The sequence below is a fragment of the Ipomoea triloba genome, chromosome 3 (genome assembly GCF_003576645.1).
Source record: "Ipomoea triloba cultivar NCNSP0323 chromosome 3, ASM357664v1".
Lineage (NCBI taxonomy): Eukaryota > Viridiplantae > Streptophyta > Magnoliopsida > Solanales > Convolvulaceae > Ipomoea > Ipomoea triloba.
Genome location: NC_044918.1, coordinates 3,836,062 through 3,853,663, shown reverse-complemented (window position 1 = coordinate 3,853,663; position 17,602 = coordinate 3,836,062). Strand labels below are relative to the sequence as shown.

At 30.8% G+C, this 17,602-nt stretch overlaps 1 protein-coding gene across 1 annotated transcript; it reads left to right on the top strand.

Moving 5' to 3' along the window:
* Positions 1-5,487: 5,487 nt before the first annotated feature.
* LOC116013453 (3-hydroxy-3-methylglutaryl-coenzyme A reductase 1-like) lies at positions 5,488-9,756 on the top strand. The gene is made up of 4 exons (XM_031253221.1): positions 5,488-6,655; positions 7,145-7,326; positions 7,985-8,331; positions 9,066-9,756. Exons 1-4 carry the CDS (start codon positions 5,619-5,621, stop codon positions 9,309-9,311), a joined length of 1,812 nt encoding a protein of 603 aa, XP_031109081.1. The 5' UTR covers positions 5,488-5,618; the 3' UTR covers positions 9,312-9,756.
* The last annotated feature ends 7,846 nt before the right edge of the window (positions 9,757-17,602 follow it).

Genomic DNA, 17,602 nt, shown 5'->3' with positions numbered 1-17,602 from the left:
TATCTAATGACATATGATTGAATATATATTGAATAAATTTTTTTAAAAGGTATAAATTTCATTTAGACAATTTTTATATGAAAGTAATTTTAATTTACTTTTTATATTTAACTTTTATCCGCTGAGTGACGACTCTTCCTCACACTACCTTCAAATCACTAAGTTAACTTTGGTTATTACTATTTCCACAAAACTTTTGCATAGGTTGGTATATTATATATATTATTTATTAATATGTACACATGGCATACATAAATTTATGTATATATACATATAAATAAATAGATATTATATACATACATGACAAATATTTAAAATTTAATAAGAGCAAAAAAATATTAGCCCTTCACTATAATTAGTGTTATGTTAGTAGTATGAATTGTATCAAGTGTTTGTTCTTTGTGTTGTCTTTTACACTTTATTTCCAATTTCACATTTCACATTTTTCTTTTTTGACATTTATTTATTTATTTTAACATTTGCTCTAAATTGGATTTTTTTTTTATTATAGAAAAGTTCTAAATTGGAATTAAAAATCTAGTAGTGGTATAAGTGCCATTAAATATTTTTCTTTGGTGCTCTTTGTGTTGTGCAATGTGCACTTATACTTTCTTACCAACTTTTTTTTTTTAATTAAATTATGCCATCACTATGTAAAATACAAACACAATCAATACATAGGTTCATATATAGTCTCTATGAATATAGTTTACTTTAATAATAATTTTTACTTAATGAATAATTTGTATCTATTTTAATATATATGATTTTCTTATTTGAAAATTGAACTTAGATTTATTTAAACTTAAAAATTCACCTTTTTTTTTATAAGAGTTTTATTTTTCATTTTGTATATTATTTGATGTGGACCTATGATAAGTGCTTATTTGTCTACATTTTCCCCCTTTCACTAAGTTATTTTGTTTATTTATCATTCCAAATTTCATGAGAATTAGTGCTTATTTGTGTTACTTTGCAAGGAGTATGAGTTGGAAAGCATTAGAAGCAAAGATGAGCATTTTCATGCATTTTGGTGGGCATTGGAGTCAAATGGAGGCCAAATATGAAACTATGTAGATGGGTGAAACACTTCCAAGGGAGCCTAAGATTGGTATTTTCAATGGTCTTTGTCATTTAGACAAACCAAAACAAAAGAGAAGCAAAAGATCAATGTGTTGAAATTTCTGCACGTCGACATCTTAGTAATTGGACCATATCTCAGCCTAGAAATGTCCAAATTAAGTTATCTTTAAACCATCGGAAAGAAGACTTCAAGGGCTACAACTTTGCTAGAGATACAAATTTCGTAATTCTGAACGTAAAATGGTGAAAAACAGCCTAGAAGTCAAAGCAGCTGCACAGAGTTCGAAAATGCAATTTCTGGAGTGTTGGCAAACGGCCTGGGACACGGCCGTATACATGGGCGTTTGATTTATGCCGATTTACAGTGTGAAAATGCAGTTTTTGAAGAGGAGGCAAACGGCCATTGACACGGCCGTTTCCTAGGCCGTTTGGGACCTGCTCTGCTCACTATTTAAGCTCGTTTTGAGCATTTTGAACACGGTTTTGACCCATGGTTGAACCCTAAACACTCCCATTCACTCCCTTTCATATTTTTAGGTTAGATTAGACTTAGATCTATGTATTTTAACACTTTTGGAGCTTGTAATCTTGGATTTGAAGCTTGGATTTCAAGATTCTTCCTCCCATTTCAATAGAGAAGTTTTCTTTCCTTTATCTCTTTTCTTTTGCAAGATTTATGTTTATTACTTGTGTTTTTGTGTTCTTTATGCTATTTAATCATGAGTAGTTAGTTTATGGGCTTGAGTTAGGGTTGTATTATCTATTTGGATGCTTAAGTTGTGATTATTGTGAAAAAGGGGAAGAACCCCAACCTAGGGTTCTTGAGTTTGAATTGGGTTTGTTTCTATCTTTCAATGATTAGTGGCCAATGATTGTTGTTTGTCTTTGGAAAGTCTTTCATCTCAATGGGAATTGGATGGGAGACTTGAGCCAACCCAATCTCAAACCCATTTTCTCTTCTATGGAAATAGGGGTAGATTTGGGGCTTAAATAGCCTTTGTTCTTCAAGAACTTAGGTTGATACACCATGGGAATGGGGCAACCTTTGTTCTAATCCTTGTGGAAACTTGGATTTATTAGTGCTAGCCTCTAGAACCTAGGTAAAATGTTCTTCCCCCAAACTTAAGTGTTAAAGCATCTAGATAGTAATTCCCCTAGCTTGAGTCCTATTTCTTTATTTTGCACTTATCTATTGTTTATATGTGTTTGTTCTACCTTGTTATCATTTCCTTAGCTTCTTGTTGATTTCCTTGTGCTAGTGCCTAGTTTTGTGATTGCATATTGCGTGCCATAACCCCCAATCCTCAGCGGAACGACAAATCTAAACCCGTATACTTCATTTTTAACAACGATCAACCTATATGTTTCATTTGATTATTGACAATAAAACATTTTCATTCCATTTATTATGATATCTGTGTTAAAATCTAATTATAATAGAAAAAAATTAAGAAAATCTAATTACATTTGCTAAAAGCTAAATCTAATCTTTTTGAAACACAATACATACTAAGTTCAATGATTTTTTCAAAATTTATACTAGATACTAATATCCTTATCATCTAACATTAAAATTTTATCTTCTGCAAATTTATAAGATTTATGCGAGTATTTATTTATTTCGATCATTTAAATTTATTAACTTTTTGTTTTTCATTGAATGTTGTTCATTGAACATTATCCAATGGTATATGGAGTGTATTTACAACTAGTGTGTGCGCCACGTGTAACAATAAATTTATCCTACTTAACATAAAATAACATCTTAACCAAAATAAGGTAAAATACTATAATATTATATTCCACAATATAAATAAAAAAATCTTATATATATTCCTAGAATCTCACATTCTATTAACTAAAGTGGACTTATACTTTCTTACCAAGCTTATACTCTTTTTTTTTTTCTTGTAAATTCTACCATCACGGTGTATAATACAAACACAATGAATACATTAGTTCATATATAGTTTCTAGAATATAGTTTACTTTAATAATAATTTTTACTTAATGAATAATTTGTATCTATTTTAATATATATGATTTTCTTATTTGAAAATTGAACTTAGATTTATTTAAACTTTAAAAAAAAACTTAAAAATTCACCTTTTTTTAATAAGATTTTTATGTTTATTTGTATATTATTTGATGTGGACCTATATGTGTCATTTGATTATTGACAATAAAACATTTTCATTTAATTTATTCATTTATTATGATATCTGTGTTAAAATTTAATTATAATAGAAAAAATTTAAGAAAATCTAATTACATTTGCTAAAAGCTAAATCAATCTTTTTGAAACACAATACCTACTAAGTTCAATGCATTTTTCTCAAAATTTATGCTAGATACTAATATCATTATCATTTAAAATTAAAATTTTATCTTTTTAAATTTATAAGATTTATGCGAGTATTTATTTATTTCAATCATTTAATTCTGTTAACTTTTTGTTGTTCATTGAACATTATTCAATGGTATATGGAGTGCATTTACAACTAGTGTGCGCGCCACGTGTAACAATAAATTTATCCAAATTAACATAAAATAATATCTTAACCAAAATAAGGTATAATATTATAGTCCACAATCTAAACAAAAAATCTTATATTTATAGAATCTCACATTCTATTAACTAAACGTCCTTATGTGTTGTGCAATGTTGTGCACTTATACTTTCTTACCAACTTTTTTTTTTTTTTTTAATTCTACTAAAATACAAACACAATGAATACATATCTTCATGTATAGTTTCTATGAATATAGTTTACTTTAATAACAAATTTTACTACTTAATGAATAATTTGTATCTATTTTAATATATATGATTTTCTTATTTGAAAATTCAACTTAGATTTATTTAAACTTTAAAAAAAAAAACTTAAAAATTCACCTTTTTTTTTTTGTAAGAGTTCTATTTCTCATTTGTATATTATTTGATGTGGACCTATATGTGTCATTTGATTATTGACAATAAAATATTTTCATTATTTCATTTATTATGATATCTATGTTAAAATCTAATTAATAATAGAAAAAATTAAGAAAATCTAATTACATTTGTTAAAAGCTAAATCTAATCTCTTTGAAACACAATACCAACTAAGTTCAATGCACTTTTTCAAAATTTATGCTAGATATTAATATGCTTATCATCTAAAATTGAAATTTTATCTTCTCAACTTTATAAGATTTATGCCAGTATTTATTTATTTTGATCATTTAAGTTTATGAACTTTTTGTTGTTCATTGAACATTATTCAATGGTATATGGAATGTATTTACAACTAGTGTGCGCGCCATGTGTAACAATAAATTTATCCAAATTAACATAAAATATCTTAACCAAAATAAGGTATAATACTATAATATTATATTCCACAATCTAAACAAAAAAATCTTATATTCCTAGAATCTCACATTCTATTAACTAAACGTCCTTATGTGGCATTTGGTAATTGGAAGGAGGGATTTAGGGGGTTAAGAATTGTAATTCTGTGAGAAAATAATAAGATTGGAATCAAATAAGAATTCAAATTCCATTGTTTGGTAGGTAATAATAGAGTTACTAAGAATTGAAATGGAAGAAATGAATAAAGACTTAGGATGTGTTTGGTTGACAAATTTAGCTATAATAAATGAGTATCAAAGTCATTGTTATTGTTTGGTTGACAGACTTTTAGAACACTACTATGGGTTTTGATTACCCCACCAATTGAAAAACTCATTCCCTAATAAATATGCAAAATACTTTCGATAAAACCCATTACCATTACCAAGTATTTGATATCATTATGAATCCGATTCTCATGTACGAACCAAATAGATCCTAAAATGTTTTTGATAATAATAATAATAATAATAATAATAATAATAATAATAATTTTTATATAATTAAATAATAATTTTAGATAAAATGGTAATTAAAGATCAATTTAAGAATTATGAAATTGTCGAATTACGGCATTAAATTAGATATTTAATTCTAAAAATTATTACTATTCGTAGTTTCTAGTCTAGTGTTAATAGTTGAATATAGTATAGCTGCCAGACTGGGACTAGCTCTTTGTATAATTAAGTTATGGGTCCACTCCAACAGTCAAACTTGACTATGTAATTACATTATTTGCAAAATAACATTTTTATCTTCGAGGGAAGAAAAAGTAAAGTAATAGGAAATTTAAATAAGAATCGAAAGGACAATAAATATTTAGTATAATTTTTACAAGAAATAAAATTTTAAAAATATTTAGGATTGTGTAATTATTTTACTTCTTAAAATGTAATATTATGTTCCATTTAAAGATGTATGTGTAACATTCTGGGAATGAACATATATGTAAGAGAGTATAGGAAGCGACGTACACGCGGTTGGTGTGGCACTTGAAGACAGCGCGCCAACCGCTTCTCTATAAATACTTGGCCGAAACCTCTCGCTTCTTCTCTCATAAAACCAAATTCAGATTCTAACGGCGGCATCTAACCGCCACGCTTTTCTCCACTCACTCGGCCCTCCGAACGGATTTCTAGAAATGGACGTTCGCCGGCGACTCAGCAAGCCGCTTTGCCGCCCTAATAAGGCCTCTGCGGCGGCCTGTGAGACTCTTAAGGCGCATAAACAGCAATATCTTCTAGTATCCTCGCCTAAGGCTTCGGATGCCCTTCCCCTGCCGTTGTATTTGACGAATGGGTTGTTTTTCACTATGTTCTTTACGGTGATGTATTTTCTGCTTGTGAGGTGGAGGGAGAAGATCCGGAACTCTACGCCGCTCCATGTGGTGACGTTGTCGGAGCTGGCGGCGTTGGCGTCGTTGATCGCCTCGGTGATTTACCTGCTGGGGTTTTTTGGGATAGGGTTTGTGCAGTCTTTTCTGTACAGGGCGAATCAGGAGGGGTGGGATGGGGAGGATGAGAGTAATGAGCAGTATTTGTTGGAGGAGGATAGTCGGCGTGGGGTAACCACTTTGGGCTGTTCTGTTCCCCCACCACCTGTTCGACGAATTGCCTCAGTGGTTCCTGAGCAGCCTGCGAAGATCTCCAACGGCGTGGCGGAGAAACCGGGTCCCTTAATTGCACCGGCCGGGTCTGAGGAGGACGAGGAGATTATCAGCTCCGTTGTGGCGGGGAAAACCCCGTCCTATTTGTTGGAATCGAAGCTTGGGGACTGTAAGCGCGCGGCTTCTATTCGCCGCGAGGCTTTGCAGAGGATCACAGGGAAGTCGCTGGAGGGGCTTCCATTGGACGGGTTTGATTACGAGTCGATTCTTGGGCAGTGCTGTGAGTTGCCGGTTGGGTACGTGCAAATACCCGTGGGAATTGCGGGTCCATTGTTGCTTAACGGGTGCGAGTACTCCGTGCCAATGGCTACCACCGAAGGCTGCTTGGTGGCTAGCACCAATAGAGGTTGTAAGGCCATCTTTGCCTCCGGCGGCGCCACCAGTATCGTTCTCAGAGACGGCATGACCAGAGCTCCGGTGGTCAGGTTCGGAACCGCCAAGAGGGCCGCTGAGTTAAAGTTCTTCGTTGAGGATCCCGTGAATTTTGAGACTCTCGCTGTCGCTTTTAACAAGTGAGTGCCGTTTGGTAATTTTTTATTTACCATTTTCTACAGTAATTTATCTTCATTTTCCCTTGAATTTAAGGATAGTTTTACTATTTCTGTAGGCTGTTTTTATCCGTTTTATACTTTTGTTTCTTATTTGGGGAACTTCTGGAAATCACTGGCGTTGGATTAATAATTAGCAGTTTGGTATGACTTTTCTCACAAAAGTAGTAAAGTCTTCAACTTTTTTACTGGGAGTGCCTGAGAGTTTACTAGAAAGTGTTCAAACAGGAAACTTGGAAGCAATTTTGGTTTTTGCTTTCTTTTCTTTCTTTCTTTTTTTTAATTCTGCATATCACTTTCGCTGATATTTTTTCCCTAGCTTATACCTTTTGCCAAAATCTCTTGGATGTTGATATATTTAGATTGTAGATTATAGAAGGGTATTATTCTTTATCTAACAAATACGGAGTACTTTCTTTATAATTTATACTTTGATTTTGATGTACGGTGCAGATCAAGCAGATTTGCCAGATTGCAAAGCATCCAGTGTGCAATTGCTGGGAAAAATCTATATATGAGATTCAGCTGTGGCACTGGAGATGCCATGGGGATGAACATGATATCCAAGGGCGTCCAACATGTTCTTGACTACCTTCAAACTGAATACCCTGACATGGATGTCCTAGGCATATCTGGTACTCCACATGCTTTTGTCTTCCATTTTTACAAATTATATATTACAATGCATTAGTTATATTAAATGAAGAGAAAGAACAGAGTATGCGTGCATATATATATATAATATAAGAACCCTAATCATATGAGAATCATCGCTCAAGTGAGAACTTGTGGACAAATTCAAACCATTGATCTGTAAGATCTGATGGATGGGAAATCAAGTAAAAAATATGTCATTTTCATAAATATTTCAAAGTTTTGTTTATTTTCAACCGTTAGATCTACTAGATCCACAGGTTCTCACCTGATTATGGACTTATATATATATATATATATATATATGTATATATATGGATGGGTTCAAACCCCTACTATTAAAAGTAAGGACTGATCATAGTTTTTCATCAATGGTTTAGGATTATTGTAAAAAAACACGGGTTTATTGTAAATTGGGGCTTTAGAGGTTAATAACTGTTGTGTATTTATCAGGCTGTAAGTTAATGTAAACTCATCATATTAAACCAGAAAGAAAATGAAAAAAAGGTAGCATGTATTTCAATTTTATGATGGTGATGCTATTTTTACTCTGATACAAGTGGTGTATGAATCGTGATTTCCATTCTTTGATTACATGATGGTATGCTATATTAATGGATAGTAAATGAACGTTGACAGGGAACTTTTGCTCGGACAAGAAGCCAGCTGCGGTGAACTGGATTGAGGGGAGAGGGAAATCAGTTGTTTGTGAAGCCATAATTAAGGAAGAGGTGGTTAAGAAAGTCTTGAAAACTGAAGTTGCTTCTCTAGTTGAGCTAAACATGCTCAAAAACCTCACTGGCTCTGCCATGGCTGGAGCTCTTGGTGGTTTTAATGCTCATGCCAGCAATATTGTCTCGGCTGTATACATAGCCACAGGCCAGGACCCCGCTCAAAACGTGGAGAGCTCTCACTGTATCACTATGATGGAGGCAGTTAATGATGGCAAGGACCTCCATGTTTCAGTAACCATGCCTTCAATTGAGGTATATATTTGATCTTTACTTTTTAGTTGAACTTTGACACTTCATCATCTTAGTGTCATTCTGACCACACCCTGCTCCCCAGCCCTCCCCACATCCCCACCGACCCATAATAGGGGATATGCCTTGTGGGGCTTAGCTCAATGGTTTAAAGGTCACCTTAAAAGTCTTGCTCTAGCGGTAAGGTGAGGTTCGATTCCCACTGAAAACATGCGGGGTCATTAGGAGACCCAAAGCCTAAAAAATTGAAGACTCTTTGTGCACAGAATTTATAGGCAGGGGTAGAAACTGAGGACTAATTGAGCGACTCACTATTTACCCGAGGCTTAAGATTAGTCTAGTGTAAGCTGGGAAACCTAATGTATCAAAAAAAAAAAAAAAGAGAAAAAAAGAATAGGGGATATGGATGCAAGATGCAGCATTGGATTCTTCAGATCTGAACTTAGTTGAATGCCTTTAAAAAAAGTGGGACTAGATTTAAATACTCTGGTGAACATGCAGGATCTATCTCTTTGTTCCAAGGAACACAAGGTGGTGGTGGTACAAGAAACTCATGTGTTGTTTGTCCTCTTAAGGGCCCCATTTTCTTGTTTCGATGGAACCATGTCTGTCATCTAGGAAACCTATGCTCACTTGCCTTATTTTGCTATCGCTCCACATTGTACTGTGATCTAATTCTTCAGTAACTAACATCCAAAACACTCCAGTCTTACAATTTACTGTTTCCCATGATTAAGGTGGGCACAGTTGGAGGTGGAACTCAGCTTGCATCTCAGTCTGCCTGCTTGAACTTACTCGGAGTGAAAGGCGCTAACAAAGACTCCCCCGGGACAAATGCTAGGCTCTTGGCCACCATCGTAGCAGGGGCTGTTCTCGCGGGCGAGCTATCCCTTATGTCTGCTATTTCAGCCGGGCAGCTCGTGAAAAGCCACATGAAATACAATAGATCTAGCAAGAACATAACCCAGCAGGCCGCCTCCTAATCGAGCGAGCAAGGAATAATACTCCTTGAGCATCGAGTTTAGAGCTGCTCTATATAACGTAACAGAAGTCATGACTCTGGTTTCTAATCTCCATTCACCCTAGCCATCATCCGTAAATGGTAAAAATAAATAGTGTGTGAAGGAGGGTCGGTGGGCATGGCAGGCAAGTGTTTGTGGTGTGGAGAGTACGAGGAGGAAACAAACATTTTTTGTTTCTGGGAATTCATGTTTTATATTCTGTTTAAGTAGGCATGTGAGTGTGGTAGGTATGTTTTATTTGTTGTGTAAAGAAGCCTCCAAGATTTAAGGTGATAGATCTGTGGGGAGAAGGCTGGCTGGTCGCTGCCTTTTACCAGTGGGCTTAATTATATTATTGTATTAATTTTTCTGCAATTACTTTAATGTCGTATTGTTTATCGCAAAAATTCCAATTTTTATGTTTTAAGATTAGTTTAGCGTCTAATGTATAAAAAAGAAAAAGAAAAAGAAAGAAAGAAAGAAAAGTTGTTACGAGGCATTGTGTGTGTATACACAGTGGGAACGGAGGTTAGAAATGAAAATGGGGATGGTAGAAAGGAGGGGGGACAAATATACCTATGGCGTCAATTCTATCGGCGTCGCTCAAGTCATTTTTGTGATTGTTGGTTATGGAAACAAAAGAAAAATGTCTCAATAACTCATGGTTGATGGAAATTGGTTGAACTTGTGGTGGTTAATATAATTAAATCATGTGCTTCATCCCAACTAAAAATTTAAGTTGATAGTTTGATTGCACATTTATGTTTGTATATTATATGCTCAACACGTCTCTCACGTGTGCGAGCCGGTTACTTTTGGGTTGGTTATGATACTAAATTGAAGTACGTGTTCCATCTCAACTAAAAGCATAAACTGATAGTTGAATTACACATTTATGTTTGTATATTATATGCTCAAAAAATATAAATGTCTTTTTCCTTTTTTTAATAGACAATTTTTTCAATGGATCGAACTTGACCAATTTGGTTGGAGTTGAAGCAACATTTCTGCTTTCAAGTTAAGATATCCAACTTCAATGTAGACTATACTATGCGTTTAGTTTCCAGAAAAGTAGAATGAAAAAAAAATGTCATAAATATATTTTAGCATTGTTTTCCATATTGAACACTATTTCTTCATTTTTTTTTTTCAAATTAACAAAGGATTTGGGAAAAAAAATTGTTTTCCAATTTTTTTTTTCAAACACAGAACCACAAACATATTATAATTATACAAACTTCACTTATATATTTACTCATATCTTGTATTGAATCACCTATCAATATACATCTATCACCACTTACCTACTCTATCAACACTTATACCTACTTATCTTAGCATCACCACTATTATTCATATGATCTATATATTCACTGCTATGACTATCTATAATTAATATTTTATGTTTTTACTCTATACCATGTTATTAGAAATGACAATATATAGGTATGTACTTGCCTGTTTAAACATTTTTAAATTTGAATAAGAATACGTTTAGAACTATCCGAACATAAATGAATATTATCAATCATTCCAAACCTGTTTGACACCATCTATATAGAGCGTGAAATCACCCTGAAACCTATTTAATGCACACGCATGCTCGTACACACACATATTCGAGTATCTGACATTAGAATTTCACTGCTATCCAAACTCGTTTCAAACTCAGCTATCAATTATCCAAACACATCCTTTTAGGATTCAACGGATTTTCATCCATGAATATTATTCCTATCATCTGAACTAAAACTCAAAAAGTACACTCAAATTTTTGAATATTCGAACATACCCAGTCCAACGCGCAAACATGATTGCACCCCTTGATATTATTTTCACCTTTCACGAGCATTATTTCTACGTTAAAATAAAGAAAAATAATCGAATTTCAAATTAACTCCGTATTTTTAATTTGAAAAATAATATTGAAATAGATGTTTTTTGAAAAAAAAATTATTAAATGCATTTTCTGTTTTTTTTTTTCCCTATCATTTTACTGATGAAAAAAGAAAAAGATAAAACTGTAGAAAAATAAAACAGAAAAATAGAAAACACACTAAACATCAATTTCTGGTAAGACACCAAGACACAAAATCTTTTGTTAGTTGTTGGAACAAAATCACGGAGTTATCGGATAATTGATAAAGCGCCCTGTTTCAAAGAAGCCTCAAAAACCTTGCAAGTGAATATATATAATATAATGCTTTAATTAGGATTATGAATCTATGGGCCAAGACTATGTATCTTTCAACCTATACTATAATCTGATGAGATTATGGATCACTATGTAATCCAACTTATCATTAACCCAATACCAAAACCAAAATCATCCCATCCCTAATTCCATCATATATATATATATATATATATATATATATATATATATATATACTTTATAGGCAGATGAAATGAGTATAGAGTCATCCTGTAAAAAGTAAAGACTAATCTAAACTTTTTTATGGTTCATCAATAGTTGATGATTTTAATTAAAAAAAATATGGGTCAATTTTATAATTATAGTATAATTTATATATTTTTCTACTAGTTCATACAAGTTAAGTTATATAGATTATAGAAATAAAAAGTAAACTAGATTAGCATAAAATGTGTATCCATCTAATTAACACATCAAGTTTAACATATATTGCATATTTTTGTTTTACTAGTTCGTGCAAAGCTATATTGAAATTAAGATAGATGCACATTTGTTTAGTATAAGGTGGAAAGCTAGTTTAAAAATTGTAAATATTCCCCGGCCTTATTTGAAACTAATTATTATTTCGGTGTTCATGACGCATTTACTAACATGTTTATGTTGTTACAACGTTTGTCAGATTGTATAAAACAATGTTTAAAAATTGTAGGGCAATTTTCACATTTAGCTTTTTCGTTTTGTTTTTGTTTTTTGTTTTGTTTTGTTTTGTTTTTTTTTTTTTTTTTTCACTTCGAATCCTTGACTATTACGTTTTTCATTATGAGTTCATTAACTTTGAATTTTGTTTTTATCATTTTGAAATGTTTATGGACTAAACATCACCAAAATTAATTGTTTTTTGACTAAATTTCACGTGATGTTTAGTCAAGAAACTTGTCAAAAGAATTAAAAGTTATTAAAAAAATTGAAGTTATCTGATGGACTATGATGGGATAATAGTATCCATATTGATGACCAATTGTTATACGGTGGATCATGGTCCACACAATGCTGTATGGACCGTGGTCCAATATAATGCTCTTTTCTTTTAATTGTTACTGTGAATCAATGGCGTATCACGTTATAGATATGTATATTTTCAAATGAAAATGTAGTAAAATTAAAATGGTACTTTAGTTTTGCTATAATGAAACTAGTTGTGTGGAGAATGAAATTAAAAAACAGAGTTCATGCAATAACGTATAATGTCAAATGAACATGAAGTGTAATTAAAATGATACTTTAGTTTTACTATAATGAAACTAGCGTGTATGAAAAATGAAACTGAAAAATAGAATTCATACAATAATTGTTTTTATCGTTTTGAAATGTTTATGGACTAAACATCACCAAAATTAATTGTTTTTTGACTAATTTTTCACGTGATGTTTAGACAAGAAACTTGTCAAAAGAATTAAAAGTTGTAAAAGATTTGAAGTTGATCTGACGGACTATGATGGGGGTAATAGTATAGTATGCATATTGATGACCAATATAATAACATATATTGTTAAATGAACCTAAAGTATAATTAAAATGATACTTCAGTATTACTATAATAAACTAGTGTGTATAGAAAACGAAACAAAAAAAAAAGAGTTCATGCAATAATATATTACTTATATTGTCAAATGAACCTGAAGTGTAATTAAAATAATGATACTTCAATGTTATTATAATAAAACTAGTGTGTATGAAAAATGAAACTAAAAAATAAAGTTCATACAATAATGTATATTGTCAAATGAAATTTAAAAGTAATTAAAATGATATGATATCGTTTTACTTCATAATCCACACTAATGGACCAAAGCTGGAAAGCCCAATAGTTGAGACTAGAGGAGGACAACAATACAACCACATCCATCGTCATTGTTATAGACGTGACTTTCAAGACTTTGACATTATAAATAAAAATCTTGAGAGATTCAAATTTTCTTAAAATTCGTACACTTCTCAACTATTGTAGAGTTTTCTGATTGAGCCCTTTATATTAAGTTTATATTGTACTAACAACTCCTATATTAACAATATAATATAATATCTTTTCAAAAAAAAAAACAATATAATATAATATTCTTAACTCGACTACTTTGAACAACTTAATACTTAGTTCTTATCCTTATATACGTGGTATATAGGTCTTGGATTTAATAGTAAAAAATTGATTGTCGAAGACTATAAGTCAAAATGCATATTATCACAAAAGTAGATAGATCAAAATTGGACAAGGCTCAAAATTATATTATATCAACTAAGTTGCAAGGTTATGATGAATAAGAACTAGATTCATATCTTAAGGGAGCAAATTCGATCAACTTCTTGACTATCATGGCTTTGTCACTGCAGAATTTAGTGGGATAATTTAGATGAGCCGTCGTACTAGTTGGTAAGAGTTCTGGAGGAAGATAATATTAGTATTTCCTATAATAAGAGGGTACCTGTGATGAATTGAGATTGGCGTTTTACTTGGTTTTCCTCTCCTTATGATTAAAAAAAATTAAAGCAAAACATATTTGTAATAATGAGAGTTTGACAATTAACTGTTAACTTATAATTGATAGTTAATTGTGTTAGAAGATAGCTAATGATGTTAATTAGTTGTTTTGATCAACTACTAGTATTTGTGGTTTGTAGTAAAGTGTTTGGTATTAGTCTTTTACTATAAGCGAGTAACTAACTTGTAAAATGCATGGTTGAATTTTAGACCGCAAGATGGGAAACAATACAGGGCTTCAATTTTTAGAGGGTTCAATATTTATTTTTGTCGACCTAGTTACTTAAGAATTTTTTTTAAAAAAAATCTACAATTAATCTTAAAACTCATCAATTTTTTCCCAAATCACTTCTCGCTCATAATAGGAAGTGAATTGAAGTAGTAACTGTGATTTTTGCATTCAGGTGGTGTTACATCGTTCTTACTTATTCGAAGTATAAAAATCATATATTTTATGTTATTGTTAAAAATTGCGCAAATACTTTTGGTAGGGCTTCATTTATTTATAAGAACGAGACCAAAAAAAAGCCCTGGTAAAATGACTTTAAACGATATGAATATATTATTTCATTTACTGAATTATCCTTAAATTATTTTTAGCTCTAGGTATAAATTTAAGATAGGTTTATTACATAATAATAATAATAACTGTTATTTTTGTTGTTTTCACTGTTGAGCATAATATATAAACATAAATGTGCATTCCAACTATCAGTTTAGGCTTTTAGTTGAGATGGAACACATGCTTCAATTTAGTACCAGAGTACGTGAGGGTTTAGGTTTTTAGTTGAGACGGAGCAAATGCTTCAATTTTCACCATGATTGTTATTTACCGTATTATTTTAACAATTGTTTTTGTTTTTCTTAAATAAAAATAATTCAATATTAAAAATATAAATTTGAACAAACATAATAAACAATATTATTACGGAAAACGTTAAGAATGCCTTTTGGGCATACATGATTTATGATTGATGTGCTGTAATTGCGGTGTTAAGACTTTTAACGTCACTTTAAATTGTAAAGTCAATAATGTGTGAATGGAGGTAGCAAATCAAATTCCAATGAAGTGTAGGGTCGGGTCACCTATCCTATGCAAATAGTCCACCTTTAGTTGTTGGCCCTGATTATTGCTCCTTTGACATTTTATGTTGCCAAATTTCAACCTTAATACAACCCTTAATTAAGAATCATCAATTTTTCAAAAGCAAACAATTATGGGGTGTTTAGTTGGCTGGAATCTTTTATTTATATTTTTGGAATTGAAATTCTTAGAAATTGAGGGAAAATACTCTATGTTGTTTGGTTCATTGAAATTTCTTTTATGGAATTTGAATTCTTTTTTTTTTAGTTTGAGGACTTTTCTTGTTGTGTAAAGATAAATGAGGGCAATATATGAATTTTTACTGTGACTTTTTTTGGTGTGGTAAATAAAATACCAAAACAATGAATTCATTTTTTTTCTCAAATTTGAGGACTTCATTTTCCGCTGGAATAAATTATCGACCAACCAAACAAGGGAATATACGTTTTTCCTCAAATTTGAGGGAAAAATTCTACTAAAAAAATATTCTTATGTGAACCAAATAGGCCAAAAGTTTGGTTTAAAAAAAAAAAAGGCCAAAAGTTCCGCACTATTCCTTTGGTATTTTTTTTTTCAAAGCTATTTGGAAGAAATGTTAACATGTGGAGACAAAAGTATTTGTTTTTTAGTTGACTCTGTTACAATGCATATTTGTTCATATATATATATATATATATATATATTCAACTTATTGAAGTACAAAGAGTCAATACCTCCCTCATTAAGTCTCGAACCCATGACCTTTCATTTGGAACAAAAGTACTCTTAGCTTTATACATCATATCTTTGTAATTATTATATAGATATAGATTAGTTTTTACATATAATATTCCTTAAATCAATGTTTCAATTCCTCAAAATTATTTTTCATGAACGTAATAAGGAGGTATTAAAGTTTTGGCCATAATTACAATTACGTGTTGTGATATTTACCTTTTGTGTTTTAAAAATTTATTGATTAAAAACTATTAAATATTTACCTTATATCACAAAATGGAAAGCGACTTTCATGGAGTCCAAATAACAAAATGTAATAAATCAAGATATAGAAAATGATATTCCCTTTATTTTATATTTTATGTATTTGGCCTCGGTTAATGATGTTTAATTTAAATTAATAAATTATTCACAATTCAGCTTTTTGTAAAATTTAATTTAGTATTAGCGTGTATTAAAAATATTATTAAATAAAAAAATGAATTCAAAAATTATAAAAAGAAATACTAAAGAAAATAAAATAAGTAAAGAAGGAAGTTGGTTTGGACGGAGAAGCCAACAATTCTTTTTACTTTTCAAAGTTTTTTTTTTTTTGAAAAAAGAAAAAAGAAAAAAACCACATCAACACATTATTGGTTATCACCTGGAGTTTACCAGCTAATGAATTTAATTGCATCAATTTAACAAGTTATGAACACATCAATTTGAGAAATTGATGTGTTTATATTGTAACTTTTTAAAATTTAGGGACTTAATTGCTTTTTCATATAAAGTTCATTCAACGGTCGATTTGATCATTTCTCCAATAAGTAAAGAAAAAAAAAGATTTGAATGATGAATAATAAACGTGGCAATTATTTAAAAATTTTCATTTTGATCTATTATTTGTTCTCGATCGGATCATACATCTAGTTAGTCTTTTTTAAGTTTTACAAATTTAGTACTTTAGGATTTAGTGAGGATAAATTTTTAATTTAATTTTTTTATTCTCATAAAACCTAATATTCAAAATGATGTTCGATGTTTCACCTAATCAATTGAGGGACTGAATTTATAATTAATTTATTTAAAAATAAATGATCATATTTGTAAAAACAGAAAGAAAGTGGCTAAATATATAATTGAAGAATAATTAAAGGAGAATTTCTTTATAATTTTTTGTGGACGGTGTAAGTGATTAAATATACATTATATTTATTTTTAAAATAGAATATTTTTAAGTACCGCATATCAATTAAATAGACCAAAAAGTGAATGTAATGATTGAGGGTTAAGAAGTGAACTTTCCCAAAGTTTGAAACACATAAAGTGGCGCGGCGTTATAGTATACTCCGTAATAATATTTTTTAAAGGTTGATGTAGTCATTATTTGAGCGTATGTGAATTAGGTAATTTTTATTTTTTGACTCTAACTAACAAATGATCATAAGAAAATAAATCAGATTAGATTGCACCTGTTTAAATTAATAAGGCTAATAGGTAACTCTTGCTTGTAATCAAACTTGTAACGTAACCTTGAGGTTACCAAAGTCAACAACTTAAAAAACTTGGCTAATTATCCCATTATATAATAAGAATACGTTTTACTATACTCGTAGAGTAGTAGATTCTCAAATTCTACTCCATCAATTTATTCTTGATGTGACAAGTATTAATAGAACATTTTTATTTTGTGAGCCCAGAAAAAATTGTCTACATCAAAAATTCGAAAGTAAAGATTAAATTTGAGATTACATATAATATTTTCCTATAATCGACAATAATAATATTTTCAACCTACA